Raw genomic sequence first — 18,677 nt, 5'->3', positions numbered from 1 at the left:
GCAACTGGACAATATGAGTAGCACCGCCCATTTTATGTGAAATTCCTATATCTCGGGAACTTCTCGACCAATTCCCGCCAATTTTGGTATTGAGTTTGTATCGAATATAAATCAAAAGAAGATCTGACAAAAAAAGTATTGCTATTATGTATATGATGAATAGTTGTATTGCTTTCCATTAATTAGATAGATTTGAATAAAAATATCTAGGGCATGAAGTAAAAAGTAGTAATGAAATGTAGTGAGTATGGTATATGATCTTCCAATAAGGAGTATTGAATTCATTTACAGCGTTTTTCTTGCAAATAGAGAAAGTATAAAATATTTGGTTACACCCGATCTTAGCTCTTCTTGCTTGTGATAAGTGTTTTTATTTATATATTTGAACCTATCCATTATACATATATATTTATATAAGAAATATAAAGAAATAAAATGTGCTTTATGCAAGTATTGAGTTTAAACCCAATTAAAAATTGCCCAACTTCTCTTTTTTTATTTATTGCAATAACGTTGTATGTATTTTTGTATTAATGGTAATAGTAATACAATACTCTAGTTTATAAAAAAACTTTAATGCAGTAATCTTTGATTTTATTGCTATTTTTCATATTTATTATAGATATGGATATTCGGTGATGTCTGGTGTCGTATGTGGCTTGCTGTAGATGTATGGATGTGCACAGCATCCATATTGAACTTATGCGCAATATCTTTAGATAGATATGTAGCCGTTACCCGTCCGGTTGCCTACCCGAGTATAATGTCAACAAAACGGGCTAAATCATTGATTGCTGGAGTTTGGGTGCTTTCATTTGTTATATGCTTTCCGCCACTTGTTGGCTGGAAGGATCAAAAGGTATATATAGAATTTACAATAAATGAACATACATACATACATACATATGTATAATATAAATATATATAAAATAATTACTTGGAATTTTATAATTAACAATGTTTATATTATATTAATAATACTAATCTAAGAGACTATTGTTTATTTAATATAATAAGAACAAGTAAGGAAGGGCTAAGTTCGGGTGTCACCGAACATTTTATACTATCGCATTATAAAGTGATAATCGAGATTTCATTATACGTCATTTACATAGTTTTCAAATACCGTATTTTTGTAAAGTTTTATTCCGCTATCATCATTGGTTCCTAATGTACTATATATTATACAGAGAAGGCATCCGATGGAATTCAAAATAGCGTTATATTGGAAGAAGGCGTGGTTGTGAACCGATTTCACCTATATTTCGTACATGTCATCAGGGTGTTAAGAAAATATTATATACCGAATTTCATTGAAATCGGTCTAGTAGTTCCTGAGATATGGTTTTTGGTCCATAAGTGGGCGAGGCCACGCCCATTTTCAATTTAAAAAAAAATCCTGGATGCAGCTTCCTTCTGCAATTTCTTCCGTAAAATTTAGTGTTTCTGACGTTTTTTGTTAGTCCGTTAACGCACTTTTAGTGATTTTCAACATAACCTTTGTATGGGAGGTGGGCGTGGTTATTATCCGATTTCTTCCATTTTTGAATTGTATATGGAAATGCCTGAAGAAAACGACTCTGTAGAGTTTGGTTGACTTAGCAATAGTAGTTTCCGAGATACGTACAAAAAACTTAGAAGGGGGCGGGGCCACGCCCACTTTTCCAAAAAAATTACGTCCAAATATGCCCCTCACTAATGCGATCCTTTGTGCCAAATTTCACTTTAATATCTTTATTTACGGCTTAGTTATGACACTTTATAGGTTTTCGGTTTCCGCCATTTTGTGGGCGTGGCAGTGGGCCGATTTTGCCCATCTTCGAACTTAACCTTCTTATGGAGCCAAGGAATACGTGTACCAAGTTTCATCATGATATCTCAATTTTTACTCAAGTTACAGCTTGCACGGACGGACGGACAGACGGACGGACAGACGGACAGACAGACGGACGGACGGACAGACAGGCATCCGGATTTCGACTCTACTCGTCACCCTGATCACTTTGGTATATATAACCCTATATCTGACTCTTTTAGTTTTAGGACTTACAAACAACCGTTATGTGAACAAAACTATAATACTCTCCTTAGCAACATTGTTGCGAGAGTATAAAAATAGGCACAAACTGTAAATGTTAGTTAGAACAAGTAGGGAAGGGCTAAGTTCGGGTGTAACCAAACATTTTATACTCTTGTAACTTGCAAGAATCAAAGCCAGGAAAATACTTTAAGGTGTAAAACCAATCAAAAGAGTAAAGTTAGCCGGATGTTCGAAATCCTAATACTTGCATTGTTATTGTTTTCGCTCAACTTTATCTATTTTTGGTACTAAGATACACTGTTATGAATAAAACACGTTTTTTTATTTTCATTTGAATAACTCACAATTGGTCGATATGTGCGGTACAAAGACTCAGAAGATCGAAAATCTTTATATTAAGTATATGAGAGCTAAGAAAGGTCCGGTTGAACCCATTTTTGTCATACAAACATAAAATTATAAGAGAAAGATTATCCCTTATTTTCAGTTATATATGTACATATACATATGTATCTACTATATATATACATATATATATATTCGATACCTATGGGCTTGAACAGTTTTTATTGGATTTAAATTTTTTGATATAAGAGGGCACACACTAAAGACATTATTCGTCTAAATTTTATCCCGTTATATTAATTGCTTCTTGATACTGGAAACTGAACGAATCAAGTGGAATTTAAACTTGTGCTATATGGGAAGTAGGCGTGGTTATTGTCTGATTTGGTCAATTTTCATAATGTGACATAATAATGTAAAAATGCGGCGTACTAAATTTTGTCCAAATCGGTTAGTCGAGTGATGAGATATGGGATTTCACTAAAAAGTGGGCGGTGCCACGTCCATCGTCCAATTTGCACGCTGGCTCCCATAAAGCTCTCTCATACCATCTCGGTGGTAAAATTTAATGTGTCTGTCGTAACTACTTATTGATTTATCGCGCTTTTAGTAATTTTTAACAGTACCGTAATATGGAGAGTGAGAGGGGTTATCCTTCGATTTCATCCATTTTCACACTGTGGGTGGAAATTCTTATAAAATTTGGTTGTTGTAGTTTAACCGGCTTAGGAGATATGTACATTAAACTTGTTAGAGGGCAGAGCCATGCCTACTCTTTCGAAAAAAATTTCTCACAGGTGCATCTTGCTGCTGCGATCCTGTGTATCAAATTACAGTTTTATATCTTAATTTAGTGTTTAGTTATGGCACTTTATATGTTTTCCTTTAATGGCGATTTGTGGGCGTGGCAGTGGTCCGATTACGCCCATCTACGAACTCGAAATTTTCTATGGTATACAGAAGTACATGTATGTATATATGATGCCCGCTTTCGCTTCGGTTATATAATTTTACACAAATGCAAATTTGATATTCTACATACAATTAATCGTTATTATCAAACAAATTAAAACGAAATGTTTAAAATGCACCTACTGGAAACGAAATTGCTTAATGAAATAATAAGTGTCACTGAAATCCGAGTGACTCTTTGTCTGTCCGTCTGTCCATCCATGCAAGTGATAACTTGAGTAAAAACTAATATACATACATATCTTAATGACAATTGGTACACAAGCTCGTAGATTCGTTGAACGGCATTAATTGAAAACTGATAAAATGACTCAACTGCGCGCTAAATTAAGATATAAACCTGTAATTTGGTACAGGGTTTTGCAGTAGCAAGGGGCAACTGCAGGCTAAAAATAAAAAAAAAAGTGCGTTGGCCCCTCATCAAACAGATTTAATATTCATATCTCAAAAAATCAATAAATAAATGCGACATACATTGAATTTTAAACCCAGGATGATACAAAACGGCTTAACATAAGCCGGGTCAAAATTGGACGATAAGCGATTTTCCACCCCTCGAAACATTTTTCATAAGCACTTTTTGGAATGGTCTTCAGCGAATTTTGTTTTATCACTTCGGTCGACTGAAGACGGTCTCCAAAGAGCGGCAATTTCGTTGGTGGACCAATTGAAATTCCATTTACCCGGAGAATTCAATTACAATTTCCCGGTGCGTTTTTGTCACAATGTATTCCATACATATGTTTGTATACAATATTGACAGGGAAATTAATGAAAGTTTGAAGTAAATACATTTTTTTAACATGCAGTTTTCAAGGAGAAATACATAAAACGCATATAATTTAAAGTTATGGTCAAGAATTTACCTTTATTATTAAGATAATGGTCTGCTATTATGTTTTAAAAATGATTTCGGGAAAATGACCACCGCGGCTGGCTCAATTAAATTCCAGCGTTAGAAGTACATGTCTTCCAAATCAACATATTTCAATAATTATAATCATGGGCCTTGATAAAAGCATGAAATTGCTTACTCAAACAAAACCTAAACATAACTGACACATACATATGTAAGCATTAGTAGTGATAATTCATTTGTTATATTCGAAAAAATATGTATCTTCCCTTAGATAAAATATTAAAAGAATTTTATTTTTAGTTTGGTCCACATTTTTATTTTCATTAATTAGAAAGCACTTTTCTATATTTTTATACTTTTGCAACATGTTGCTTAGACCTGTCCTTAAAATTCAAAATGTATTCTATGTTTACAGAATGGGTTCTTTTTTTCCTTTCTATGTAAAAATGTTTAAAAAAAAATTTGGGGACAATCGGATGATGGGAAGACGGCGCGGAAACGTTTTAAAATTAAAAATTGCCTTCCTATAGGAAAAAACAAGTTTTATGTATTCAAGTATCAATTTTTCTTTTAGTGTATTATTTTTCTCCAATTTTTTGCAATATATTAACTTAAAACTACTACCTAAAGGAAATATTTTTATTCATATCAATTTATTTAATACATTTAGAAATATTAAAACTTAAATTAATTCTGATTATTTATAGGACTTATATTTTTGGGTATTCTTCAATAACTTGAAGGAGGAACTGTTTTTCTTCTTCCTTCACGGTCGAGCTCACTCTTAAATGATGAAGTGTCAATATTTGGCCTGGCTTTGGCAAAAATCTCGAAAATTGAGACTTCTGGTGCTTGAGTTACTTTGAAATGCAGGTCGAATACACTACGCAAGTATATTTCTAGAATGTGGTGACGGCATAGTAACGTCAACAAATTTCTTCCTAACATGCGTTGCAATTGAGCGCATGCTCCATTCATTGGACCAGTATTAGTGGACGTGGTGTCAAAAGAAATGCCTTCTACGCGATCTAAAATATTCCATTTACTAAGTGTATCAAAAACGGCTGTAGCTATATTTTCACCAGTGGCAGATATAAGTTTTGGAGCGCCTAGAAATTTGGATTCGCCATTATAACTAACAAGCACTGCAATTCGCTCAACTTTTATTTTTCCAATTAGATCTGGCAATACTTTACCATCCCAGTGGACGACCATTGCTTGTGTATCACTTAGCTAGAATAAAATATTATTAGTATTAAAATAACCTATACGTATATTTTCAATCATGGTATACTTTGTCAATAAAACTCTCTTGAATCCTCTGTGTTTATTTTCTGCGATGCTCTTCCCTCAGTCTATGGAGAGTAGAACGATTGACTACCAAGTCGCTAGTGCAATGGCCCAATCCTTCTGCAGTCGCCATCAGAATGTGCATCGCCTTTCCATCGCTTACTTTGGCGCTATCAAGTGCTGAAAGCAATCGCGGTATGATAAAAAGTTGTTTTCCCCTGTTAATACAAGTTGAAGCAGTTTGTTTTGTATTTTTTTTCACATTGGTTTCCGCTACTTCAGGCTCACTGTCACCAATATCTTCTTCATAGTCCATACCAAAATCGTCTTTGAGTTCGACTACACAATATCATTTTATAATTGACCATTACCACTATAAATAAAATTAATTTCATTTGATAAACTTACGATTCACTTCCGACATTTGTTGATGTTTCCTTTTTCTAGACATTTCTTTCTCAATGCGGTGATCTGCTCGGTTTTGTCGCCGATACAATACCATGTCAGCACCGGCCATGCTACCAGGGCGACCTTTTTGCCTTTGTAGAATCAAAAATTCCTTGTCTTCGCTAATACGCATGTTTTGTAAGGCATCTCTATGAGCAATGTCAAACAAATTATCCAATTCTGCAGAAAAGTCTTCAACAATTTTTTTCTGAGCATCAGATCTTTTATTTGGTACGGTTTTTTGAATCTTCTGCCATAATTTGTACAGAGATTCTAATTTATCGACACACCTAGCTACATCTTTTGTCGGAATTCGACCTTGTTGCCAAAATATTAATACATCATTTATTGTTATTTTTGCACTTTCTCTCAATTGCCGATACACAAATCTAATGTTATACAAGTAAGGAAGGGCTAAGTTCGGGTGTCACCGAACATTTTATACTCTCGCATGATAAAGTGATAATCGAGATTTCATTATCCGTCATTTACATAAGTATTTTTTTATTTTGCTGTAAAATTAATTGGATTAGATCAATTTGTGTACTTTGAGTATTGAATTGTATTTTCATTTCCTAATGTATACTATATAGAGAAGGCATCAGATGGAATTCAAAATAGCGTTATATTGGAAGAAGGCGTGGTTGTGAACCGATTTCACCCATATTTCGTACATGTCATCAGGGTGTTAAGGAAATATTATATACCGAATTTCATTGAAATCGGTCTAGTAGTTCCTGAGATATGGTTTTTGATCCATAAGTGGGCGAGGCCACGCCCATTTTCAACTTTAAAAAAAGCCTGGGTGCAGCTTCCTTTTGCCATTTCTTCAGTAAAATTTAGTGTTCCTGACGTTTTTTGTTAGTCGGTTAACGCACTTTTAGTGATTTTCAACATAACCTTTGTATGGGAGGTGGGCGTGATTATTATCCGATTTCTTCCATTTTTGAACTGTATATGGAAAGGCCTGAAGAAAACGACTCTGTAGAGTTTGGTTGAGATAGCTATAGTAGTTTCTGAGATATGTACAAAAAACTTAATAGGGGGCGGGGCTACGCCCACTTTTCCAAAAAAATTACGTCCAAATATGCCCCTCCCTAATGCGATCCTTTGTATTTCACTTTAATATCTTTATTTATGGCTTAGTTATGACACTTTATAGGTTTTCGGTTTTCGCCATTTTGTGGGCGTGGCAGTAGGCCGATTTTGCCCATCTTCGAACTTAACCTTCTTATGGAACCAAGGAATACGTGTATCTCAATTTTTACTCAAGTTACAGCTTGCACGGACGGACGGACGGACAGACGGACGGACGGACAGACAGACATCCGGATTTCGACTCTACTCGTCACCCCGATCACTTTGGTATATATAACCCTATATCTGACTCTTTTAGTTTTAGGACTTACAAACAACCGTTATGTGAACAAAACTATAATACTCTCCTTAGCAACATTGTTGCGAGAGTATAAAAATTGATACTAGAATACATAAAACTTGTTTTTTCCTATAGGAAGGCAATTTTTAATTTTAAAACATTTCCGCGCCGTCTTCCCATCATCCCATTGTCCCCAAATTTTTTTTAAACATTTTTACATAAAAAGGAAAGAAATTAGCCCATTCTGTTAACTTAAAACACTATTTCAAAAATATCCATATAACGTAGAACACCTCTAATGTTGCTACAGAGTATAATAGTTTTGTTCACTTAACGGTTGTTTGTATCATTTAAAGATAATCAAATTGGATATAGGGTTATCAGGATGATAAGTCGTATGTTCCTTGCCAAAAAAGTGAGGACGAGTTCGTAGATGGTATCAATAAATAAATATAGTGGCATTAACCTTTAGACTTGGAATTATACAAGAGGTCTTTATGGGAGGCGGGGTCAAAAACGAACGATGGGCGTCAACATTTCAGTATCTCAGGACTCAATGTTACCTTGACATTCCTATATTCCAGAGCAAAAACAAATGAGATCTTACTACAAACACGCCTACTTCGCAAATAACTCAATTTTAAATTAATTTTATTTTCTTCACTTTCCAGAATGCAAATCAAGCACCCGATGAACGGAGTAAACATTTGCCCGAATAGTGTGACCAAAACAATCCCCAGATACCGAATGTGTAAATTAAAATTCCAATTTCGAACTTTTTGTCGAAAATGTTGTTTAATCTGTAGGATATATTATAGAAATTCGGAGAGAATCCTTTTCTAATAATAGTATGTACTCGTGTGTATGTGAAAAGTGGATTTAATCGGATCAATAATTTCTTTTTCGAAATTCCAGTTGACTTTATGCCGTATATAACGTCAAATGTGTGAGTTATTCTAATTAAATTGAGGGAGCGTGTTTTTCTAATAAGGGTGCATCTTTGTGCCTAAAATGGATAAAATCGGGTGAATCCTTTTCTAATAATAGTATGTACTCGTATGTATGTGAAAAGTGGATTTAATCGGATCAATAATTTCTTTTTCGAAATTCCAGTTGACTTTATGCCGTATATAACGACAAATGTGTGAGTTATTCTAATTAAATTGAGGGAGCGTGTTTTTCTAATAAGAGTGCATCTTTGTGCCTAAAATGGATAAAATCGGGTGAAAACTTGCCCTGAACCCCATATACCTCGCAAACCTTACCCACTTTAAGGGTATGAAATATTCGGGTACACCCGAACTACTGTTTAAAGAATAAATTGTATAAAACTTACGGTCATAGCTCTTTATAAACCATACTAAATTGTCATATTGGTTAAGCAAATATTTTTTATATATGTCTAAATATATTTATTTACATACATACATATATACATATATAAAAATAATACTTTTAATATATCTTCTTTCTATCAGTCGATAATACAGTCAGTGTACACACGAGAAAATTACACCCATTTCTATACTACAACTGTTGTATCTGTTCAGCGTAGTGTGCAATTAAAGCAAATGCAGCAGTTACGATTTCCATACAATCGGACGCACATGTCATTAGATGCAACACCTGACATATTAATGTCAGATACCGAGGGTTTTAATTACCAAGATCCAGCGCAGGAATCTTTAGAGAGTGGAGAATATATGGAGAGTTCAAAATTCTTCTATGAAAAGTCATTTTGTTCTGCAAAGTGTGAATTGACAAATGATCGCGGTTATGTTTTATACTCGGCATTGGGATCATTCTACATCCCGATGTTTGTGATGCTCTTTTTTTATTGGCGCATATACAAAGCAGCAGTGAGAACTACACGAGCAATAAAACAGGGCTTCAAGACCACAAAGGGTAAGTACTTTTAAAATAAATCAATTCATTTACAACATTTGTAGATTTTCTTTGCAAATGCTTTGCATTGTTGCGGAATGTACATACAATGTATATATTAACATTTAAATTCATGCTGTTCTTGGTAAAATTCAATTTAAATAGAACAGTCTTCTATACGCCAAGCGTTGAATAATAGCGAATCGAACAAACCATAACAGATGTCCAAATTTCCTTATTCCGCGTCAAAATATATTTTACTGCCACCCCACAATTGCCACTTTTAACTCACTGAATAAATGTGCCAAAATATTAAATTTCACAACCATGATGGTGGGGAAATGGTATTAATTTTGACAATGGGTGTGACACCGCCACTTTTCGGTGAAATCCTATATCTCAGGAATTACCCAACAAATTTCAACCAAATTTGGTATGTGAAGTTACCCAACCATTCTCATTACACAACTTTAAATTTAATTGTAAGCCCACAAATTTTCGAAATCAGACTAAAACTTTTCAGGACCTACAAACCAAATACGTGGACACCAGTGCATTTGGCTGGTTTTTATCGAACGTATAGTTAATTCTGGTATAAAAATTCGAGGAGAATTTGTTGTAAATACTATAGCATGCTCTTATGCCAAAAATGCGTAAAATCAGTGCAAGGCCCCATACTTGTACTTAATATAAATATGTTCGAACTTTTATCTGTCAATATCTAGGAAATCTATTAAATTGTGAAATAATATATTTATAATATTAATTGTCTATCTCCTTTCCTGTGATTGTAAATAATGAATGCAATAATTCCTACTTTTTATTAAAATATTTACGAAAATCCCATATTTCACTTTGCCTTGCAAGAGTATACAATGATCAGTTACACCCCAACTCCTTACTTGTTTTAATTATTTCCGAACGTTCCTAACTGGATAATCTACCAAAATTGTTATCCAAAAAATCGTTACTCTTTAAACACTATGAATTTTAGGTAATATTTACATACACACTTTTTTGTTATGAAATAATCCGTCGAATAAAAAAATCCGAATAAGCCGTAAACAGGAACAGGTAATAATGGCTTAGTGCAGTGGCGTAGCTAGGGGGGGCGAAGGGGGCCGTCGCTCCGGGCGCAATGTCTTGGGGGCGGCAAAACGATCTTCGCTGTTTTTTTAATATTCAGAAAAATACTTCAACAAATTTTTTTACAAAATTATTATAAAAGATAACGAAAAACAATGAAAAACATTAATTTTTACTCGAATACTTTTCAGTCTTTGAATTTGTCTTATATCTTTCTTAAAAATAGTGATAGAACATAGTGATAGAAACAGTTGAAGCATAGGCCAAACTGTGAGAGACACATTGCGACGTAGGAGTGACAAAAAAACAGTATCTTTATTTCTACTCTGTCGTCGCGAGGTGTCACTCTCACAGTTACCCTATGCTTTGAATGTAACAAATACTTTTATTTCTCCAAATTTTCAAAAATGGTATTTAAAAACTCCAGAAATTCCTGCAAATTGTGTCAAAAGTGTACAAGATATGGGACGAAATGGGTTTTTCCTATGGCTTTTAATAAGATGTCTAGTAAATTTACTATCAATTTCCTCAAAAACCGTATTGTGAGAATTTGGGAACTTCAGAATTTGCGTGGCTTCTAGTCCCTAAATTTTATATACTTAATATCGAAGATATTTTGTAAAAATTCACTTTTGTTCGAACCACCTCATGAAACTTGTAGGTAGGTAGATAAAGGGGGGCGGCAGAACATCCTTGGCCCCGGGCGCCCGAAGTTGTAGCTACGCCACTGGCTTAGTGGCAAGAAAAACTATAAGGTGAATGCATGAGAATCTTTCTATCAAGGTTGTTGTCTTGATGGAACACAATTCCTCCTCTATTGGTCGAAGCTGGCAGCTTAAATACTATTACATACACACACACATGTATTGAATTGTAAACAATATGTTGCAATACATACAAACATATACATATACACATATATTTAGTTATTTAATATAGTTTCCTAAAATATATACATATAATATATACATATAAGTAATGAAAACACAAAATAAAAATTAGAATGAATAAATTCTCAGTCAAGAAAAGACTTTTCATATCCCCCCACCTGCGGTAAGGTTTGATAAAATCTTCATTGAGTTTGTAACAACACTTGAAGGGGCTGTTGATGCGTAATGGAGAATATTTTGAAAAACAATAAAGCTATTTTTGATGATTAAAATTTGTTTTTGTTTTCAAATCCTAAAATATAAAAGGCAATATACAAATAATTATTTTCGTTTCTAACTGACTTTCTGCCGAATATATCAGTCGATGTGTTGGTTATCTTAAATAATTTGTTCTCATGCATGCATTAGTCACAAGTAATTGAAGACCCCAATATAATTAGAATTTATAGCCAGTTAATAATGCGTATCCGAAGCAAAATTACATAATTTTTAGTTTAAATCTATACATAAATATATATGTAAATTCACTCTAGCGTAGTTCGATGACATAATTATATTTAATTGAAGAATTATTTAAAACATACTTTATGGGATATACTCGTACAATGGAAATTCAGAGAGAATCCTTATCCATATAATAAAGCAAACAATTATGATTAGAACAACTATTGTATATGTATAAAGCAGGTAAGGTAGGGGTAGGTTCGGTTGTAACCGAACATTTTGTACATTCAATCAAAGGCGCAAAAATACGCTCATGTGTTATTTAAAGAAAAATGCTGTGAAAGAATTCAGGATTCATTGTTCGACGAATACGTAAATCGATTCCAATCAAATTCGGTATATTATTAATTATTATTATAGGTGATATATGTACTTAGGAAGTTTAAAAAGTATAATTTACTTATATGTTTATATCTATTTAGATGTGCAAAACGTCAACCAAAAGATCGGAACTGATTATATTAGGATTTTGAGGAATACGTGGTTTGGGCCAAGTGTGGACCAAATTCATTCATATTCAGCACTAAACAACATAATTTTAAGCACTTATTTTAATATATTTTTCATATATCCCACATTTTGACCAAGATAAATGGTTTAAAGTTAAGCGGCACTTATTTGATCTACTCGTAATAAGGTAGCATTGCCTCGATTTTCTCTTTTTTTGCTATTACCACATATACCTAACAGAAAAAGAAGCTATCTCAGTCTGGTTTTAGTACCTCACATACTATCACCAATATATAACGAATGAGGTAAAGCGGATGTTTAACAATCCTGATATTAGTTATAGGGAGCTAGGAGAAGTTTTCCCACGATTTTAATCATTTTAGCACAAAGATACACTGCTATTAGAAAAAGACGCTCACCCAATGTTAATAAGATAGCTTCAATATGCCGCTGGCAATTCGAAAATCTTTATATTAAGTATATGCGGGTTAAGAGAAGTATTAACTGGTGATTGTATGTGAGGTATTTATACTCTTGCAACTTGTACAGAGTATAATAGTTTTGTTCACTTAACGGTTCTAAATGATCAGGATGACGAGAAAAGTTGACATCCGAGTGACTGTTTGTCTGTCCATCCGTATGGCCGTGCAAGCTGTAACTTGAGTAAAAATTGAGATATCTCGATGAAACTTGGTATGCGGATTTCTTAGTATAAAAAAATTACGAGTTCTTAGATGGACGTAATCGGATCACTGCCACGCCCACAAATCACCTTTAACGGAAAACCCATAAAATGTCAGAACAAAGCACTAAATTAAGTTATACGGGGTTTGTCCGGAAAGTAAAAGGACTGAGTCGATTTTAAAAATTTATTGAACCAATCCTTACAATTCTTGGTTAGGTAGCTGTTCACAAAAAATACGTTATGAGCCGTTGTCGTGGTGCAACTTCCAATCGGCTGCAATGTCCTGTCAGACCCGATTGACCCTTCGTTTGAGTCTCTTGAGGACTTCCACGTAAGCCAGCTTGATCACGTCAAACGTCTCTGTCGCAGATTTACAGAGTTTCAGAGTTACAGAATTTAATCGCGTACCTCTACTGTAATGAACGCTGCATTTTCGACTTGCACCACTCACAGAAACACGTCGCTCAAAAATATTTGTCTTGACTCTCTCCAGGAGCTCGGAGACAACTTACCAGCCGCTCGTTCGTTAGCTAAGAACGCCCTCTACCGAATTCAGTCGGTACGCGAGTTAATTTTTACCATAAGTAAAAATGAGTCACAAGAATATATTTTGAGCTGCACCGAAATGTGTACTCTTTATTTATACTCTTAAGACTAACTTATTACATGTTTCTTACTTCTATTTATACTAACTAGTATGTTTACTTATTACTAGTTGATAGTTTGTTTAAATACAGATTGTATTATATGTTTAGGTTTGTTTACATACTTGTATATATTGTTTGCTTAAAAACATTTGTTTTGTTTTAAGATAAGGTTGTTGCGGTACTCAAACTCAATGTTGTTTTGATACTTGTTTGTTTAGGATTGATTGTTGTAATGATAGTGCATTTCAATTGTTGGAACTCAAGGTTGTTTCTTGTCTCAGACAATTACACCAATTGCTTAAAGAATCAATTTCTTAACATAAACGTGGATACATTTCCTCCAAACAGTTACATTGTTCTAAAACTGTTATATTAACATTGTTTAATGAGAACAAGTTAGTTTAAACACCATTTTCGTTAATAAATATAAACGAGATTTGATAGAAGTGCAAGCATTGGCTAGAAAGGTGTAAGACTTTAAATTTTTCGGACCATATTTAAGACAAAACTATTAAGGGAAAGGACAAGTCCTCATTAGTATATATGGTAACTCTGCATACAACGACGTAGTTCTTGTGGCACGGATGTGGTAGAGAGAACACAGTCACATAAGGGGGTACTCTCATGTGAACGCATACATTTACCACTTTTTAGGAAAATTTTTTTTATGCGACAACAAAATTCAATGATTTTAATTTTTTAATATATTTTTATTTGTATTTTGAAATGTACAAAAAAATTTTTTTTTTCGTTTTTTACATTTTTAATATATATATTTTTTAAATCAAAGTAGTCTCCAACAAAAAAAAGTAGTTCACTGGTCATGGTGATAGCGGTTGTTCATGTTGTCTGAAATAAAAAAAATCTAATGGATTATTATTCAGTAGTTCTGCGGCAATCGTCCCTACCAAATATAATCAATTTCATTAAAAAAAATGTCGAACTTCAAAACAAAGTCACGAAAATCTTTTTTTTTTTTGGTAAAAATCGTTTAAAAAAAATATGAAAATATTTTCGAAAATAAACAATTCTGGTAGGGACGATAACTATAAATGAGTAGAAGAACAAATGTAAATTTTAAAGCAATCGGTTGAATACTTTTTTTTTACGGCCATGACAGTTTCAGAAAATTATGATTCGAGAAAAATGCGTTTAGAAACGTAGCAGCTGCAGACTTGTCATGGCGCGTGGTAGACAGTTGCTTACGACACGTCGGCGACTATGAGCTGTAAATTATCAAATACTATAGGGGTAGTCGCTTGCACTTGCAAGATTGCAGACCGCAAAAATACTACATATACCGAAATATACAAGGGCACGAGAGCAACCATTGCAGAATTTAGTGATATATGAACGGCTGACTCGGTCAAATTATTGTGAATGACTATTGTGCATGGCTATTGTGAATTGGCGCACCTTCTGCATACATTTTTAACAGAAAAAACTGTAACAAATCTTTATATTTAAATAGAAATTATAAAATCTATTTAAAACTTACCTTCCTCAACAATTTAACGACGTAATATATCTTTATGTAAAATGACAGCTAAAACAGGGTTGCAATTATATATTTGCGTGACATGGCATGTATGAAAGTAAAGACACATCTTTTAGAAAAGTTAAAAAATTCAGCGGAAAAGCGGTCAATAGTTATCACAATTTATAAGGTGAATAATTGATAAAACATTTCCTCATTGAGCCACGCCTAAGCAATACAATATTTATGTCTGCATGTAAGTACATAATGTTCTCTACGGCTCTGAATAGAAATACATACATATATCTTTTGCTTTTTTGCGTATATTGTGAGGAGGGCTTAGTTTTGAAAGTTAATGAATAGATTTGTATGCACTGACGTACACTTAGAGCTTTGGATTCTACTATTTCATAATACAAAGGCTCACATTAAAGTATATTCGCATATGTAGACCAAAAAATCCACGTGTTCCGTATATGTGTATGTATGTATGTAAAGTTATTTAAAAAATATATGGATTTAATAAATAGGGTTGCATTTATCTATATATCTACTTAAATATATTGTAAATGTAGGGCCTTGTTAAATACAATTTAATTTCAACTATTTCTACTATTGAAAATATGCGTATTATTAATCTAAATCAAATTAAAACAATTGTTCCTTAAATTTATGTCAAAAAAATGTATTTCCTCAGATTCAGGCTCTTTATATAAAACATGGTTCTAATTATCCAACTTTGAAAAATACAACATGTGAGATGCTTTGAAGTGAGGTATCTTAATTGTTATAATGGATAAAATCCATTAAAAAGTTAAGAAAATCCAAATATATCCTTTGTATATATGGAATTTTTAATGCATGTAAAATGTATGCCAAAAATATGTTTAACTTATCAACCTTTTGATTTTACCTAATTCTTACGACTCCAACAAAATATCACTCCTTGTAAAAATGTTTTATTACAACTTCGATAAATGTTAGCGAAAAATGCATATAGAAATATGTAGTACATATCTAATAAGTTTTGTTTCTCAACTTCTAAGTGCTCTCCATTTGTCCTATGTGCAAATTGAATACAAATACAATTGAGATATAAACATAATAAATCATATCCACCTATTTTAGCATGAGATTCCAAAAAGCTAAATGCAATTCTGGTTCCAAACTTCAATCATTTACTTTCAGGTAGTCCTCGCGATGCCAGCAGCAGTCAAGCTAATCAAACTCAGATGATATTACGCATGCATCGCGGTAGGCCAGGCGGGACCCCACAGCGTGCTCCTCTCTCCATGCATTCTGTGTCTTCTACACTTAGTGTGAATAGTAACGGAGACGATGAAAGCTCTATAACACATACTCCAAGGCGCACCACTTCAATGCGTATACACCGGCAGCGCCATGAAAAAATATCCATTAAAGTGTCGTTCCCTTCATCTGAGAATGTAATAGATTTGCGTTCAGAGTTTATTAACTCCGACCCCCCTTATTCTACTTCCCTTATAGGAAACACGGATAGTAAATTAACGTTTACGCACGGCCGAATGTCTTCTTTCAAGACAGGCGGCTGCGAGGTTGCAGAGACTTCTTTCAAGAAGGGAGCTTACGTTGCCAATACAAGCGAAAGTTTGACCGGCAGTAGGCGGGACATATTGGCAGCTATTGATGGTGATATTAGCAGCGTGATCAATTCACCAGGGAAAAGGCGTGGAGGTAAGCGCAGTGCCAAATTTCAAGTAAAACGCTTTCACATGGAAACAAAAGCAGCAAAAACCCTCGCCATTATCGTAGGCGGATTTATTTTTTGCTGGTTACCTTTTTTTACTATATATTTAGTACGGGCGTTTTGTGAAGAGTGCATTGAACCTACAATTTTTTCAATACTTTTTTGGCTTGGCTACTGTAATTCAGCGGTCAATCCCCTCATATACGCCCTCTTCTCTAATGAGTTCCGCATCGCCTTTAAACGCATACTTTGCCGTTGTGTGTGCACTCGTAGCGGATTCCGAGCATCTGAGAATTTCCAAATGATTGCTGCACGCGCGCTAATGGCACCGGCTACATTCCATAAAACGATTTCAGGTTGCTCAGATGAGGAGGATGGTGGAATAAATTTTGGCTAATCCAAAACTAGTTGTAAACAAATATATGGTACACGTATGTGTATAATACATATTAGGGGTATTCGCTTGCTCTTGCAAGATTGCAGATTGCAAAAATACTATACCGAAGTATACAAGGGCACGAGGGCACCCATTGCAGAATCTAGTGATATATGAATGGCTAATTTGGTCAATTTGTTGTGAATGGCTATTGTGCATGGCTATTGTGAATTGGCGCACCTTCTGCATACATTTTTAACAAAAAAACTGTAACAAATCTTTATATTTTAAATAGAAATAATAAAATCTATTTAAAACTTACCTTCCTCAACAATTTAACGACGTAACGTTTTTATGTAAAATGACAGCTAAAACAGGGTTGCAATTATATTTTTACGTGACATTGCATGCAAATATACATAGGTTTTGGTCTGACATATTTTACAGCCATTGCAAATAATTTTCTGCATGTATTTGTTGTTGTGGCGGTTCACCAAGAGGAAATATACGCAATTCTTGCACCGTGCAAGGGTTTTGCAAGAGCAAGAGAATACCCCTATTATATTCTAATTAGTTTCTTGCTAGATTATGGAAGTGAGAGACCGGAAGCATTATGTCCTGAGTTGTTTCTTTTTTACTTCAAATTCTGTTCAAGATATTTGAATATTGTTTCTGTATTGTATTTACAGAGACTAAAAAGCAGGGTTTTCATTTACTACTCCGTAGCAGCAAAATTTCTAGAATTATTGTTATGTTATAGCTACCACTCTCACTTTGACGGAAGCCATAGCAGAACAATGTAAAAGTATGTGCTTCGCTCTGCTCAGAGTTTTGTTATATAAAAAACTATAGCTGTAGCAATAGTCAAAAATGAAGTGCTGTGCTCTGCTCTGGCGTAGCGGTTTATGGGAATATTAGCTATTATTGGCCATTCCATTCGTTACCAATACACTATATTGCCTTGATTTTATATGTGAATTTACTCCTTTTGGACAACACTTATAATAGGAGATATCAAAACAGCTCTATTGTATACAAATTTCAATCCATTATATACATATAATATATATATGTATATATATAATACATAAAAAAGTTTCATCCGTATCTGTACGCTAAGTAATACAAGAAGATTAAAAATGTAAAAACTTAATTATTTGATTTTTATTCAATTAGTTTCCTAATCTTATTTACATACATCTTAAATATTATATAGCATATCTTTAATACTTACGATTGGTATACGTATGTATTATATTTGTACTTTACAAATTATTGTACAAAAGTCCATGTTCAAGAATATTCAACCTTTAATATACATATATAAGCAAAGGTAGTAGTATTATATGAATATAATATGCAGAAAATACAAGTAAATAGGTACAATATATATACAGATAATATGCAATCACTACCTTGTTTTAAATCACAATATGTTGCATAATACGAACGTATTGGGCTATGATATTTAGTGACATTAATTTTTATCCCGGTCCGGCACGTTTTAAGATACTACACTAAACCACAAATTTTCATACAAGTATAAGATTATATAAAATAATTGTTAAGTATGCATAAATGCTTTTATATTGAAACATATATGCATATTTATATATACAT

General features: G+C 33.6%; 1 protein-coding gene across 1 annotated transcript; it reads left to right on the top strand.

Annotated features, from left to right (window-relative positions):
- The first annotated feature begins 657 nt into the window (after positions 1-657).
- LOC120782156 (octopamine receptor Oamb) lies at positions 658-17,200 on the top strand. Its single transcript, XM_040114289.1, is given in 4 exon segments — positions 658-693; positions 695-859; positions 8,811-9,237; positions 16,144-17,200. Coding segments are annotated over 4 exon segments (1,548 nt in total). The 5' UTR covers positions 658-672; the 3' UTR covers positions 17,079-17,200.
- The last annotated feature ends 1,477 nt before the right edge of the window (positions 17,201-18,677 follow it).

The sequence above is a fragment of the Bactrocera tryoni genome, unplaced genomic scaffold (genome assembly GCF_016617805.1).
Source record: "Bactrocera tryoni isolate S06 unplaced genomic scaffold, CSIRO_BtryS06_freeze2 scaffold_966, whole genome shotgun sequence".
Taxonomy (NCBI): domain Eukaryota; kingdom Metazoa; phylum Arthropoda; class Insecta; order Diptera; family Tephritidae; genus Bactrocera; species Bactrocera tryoni.
This window is presented reverse-complemented; position numbering and strand designations above follow the sequence as displayed.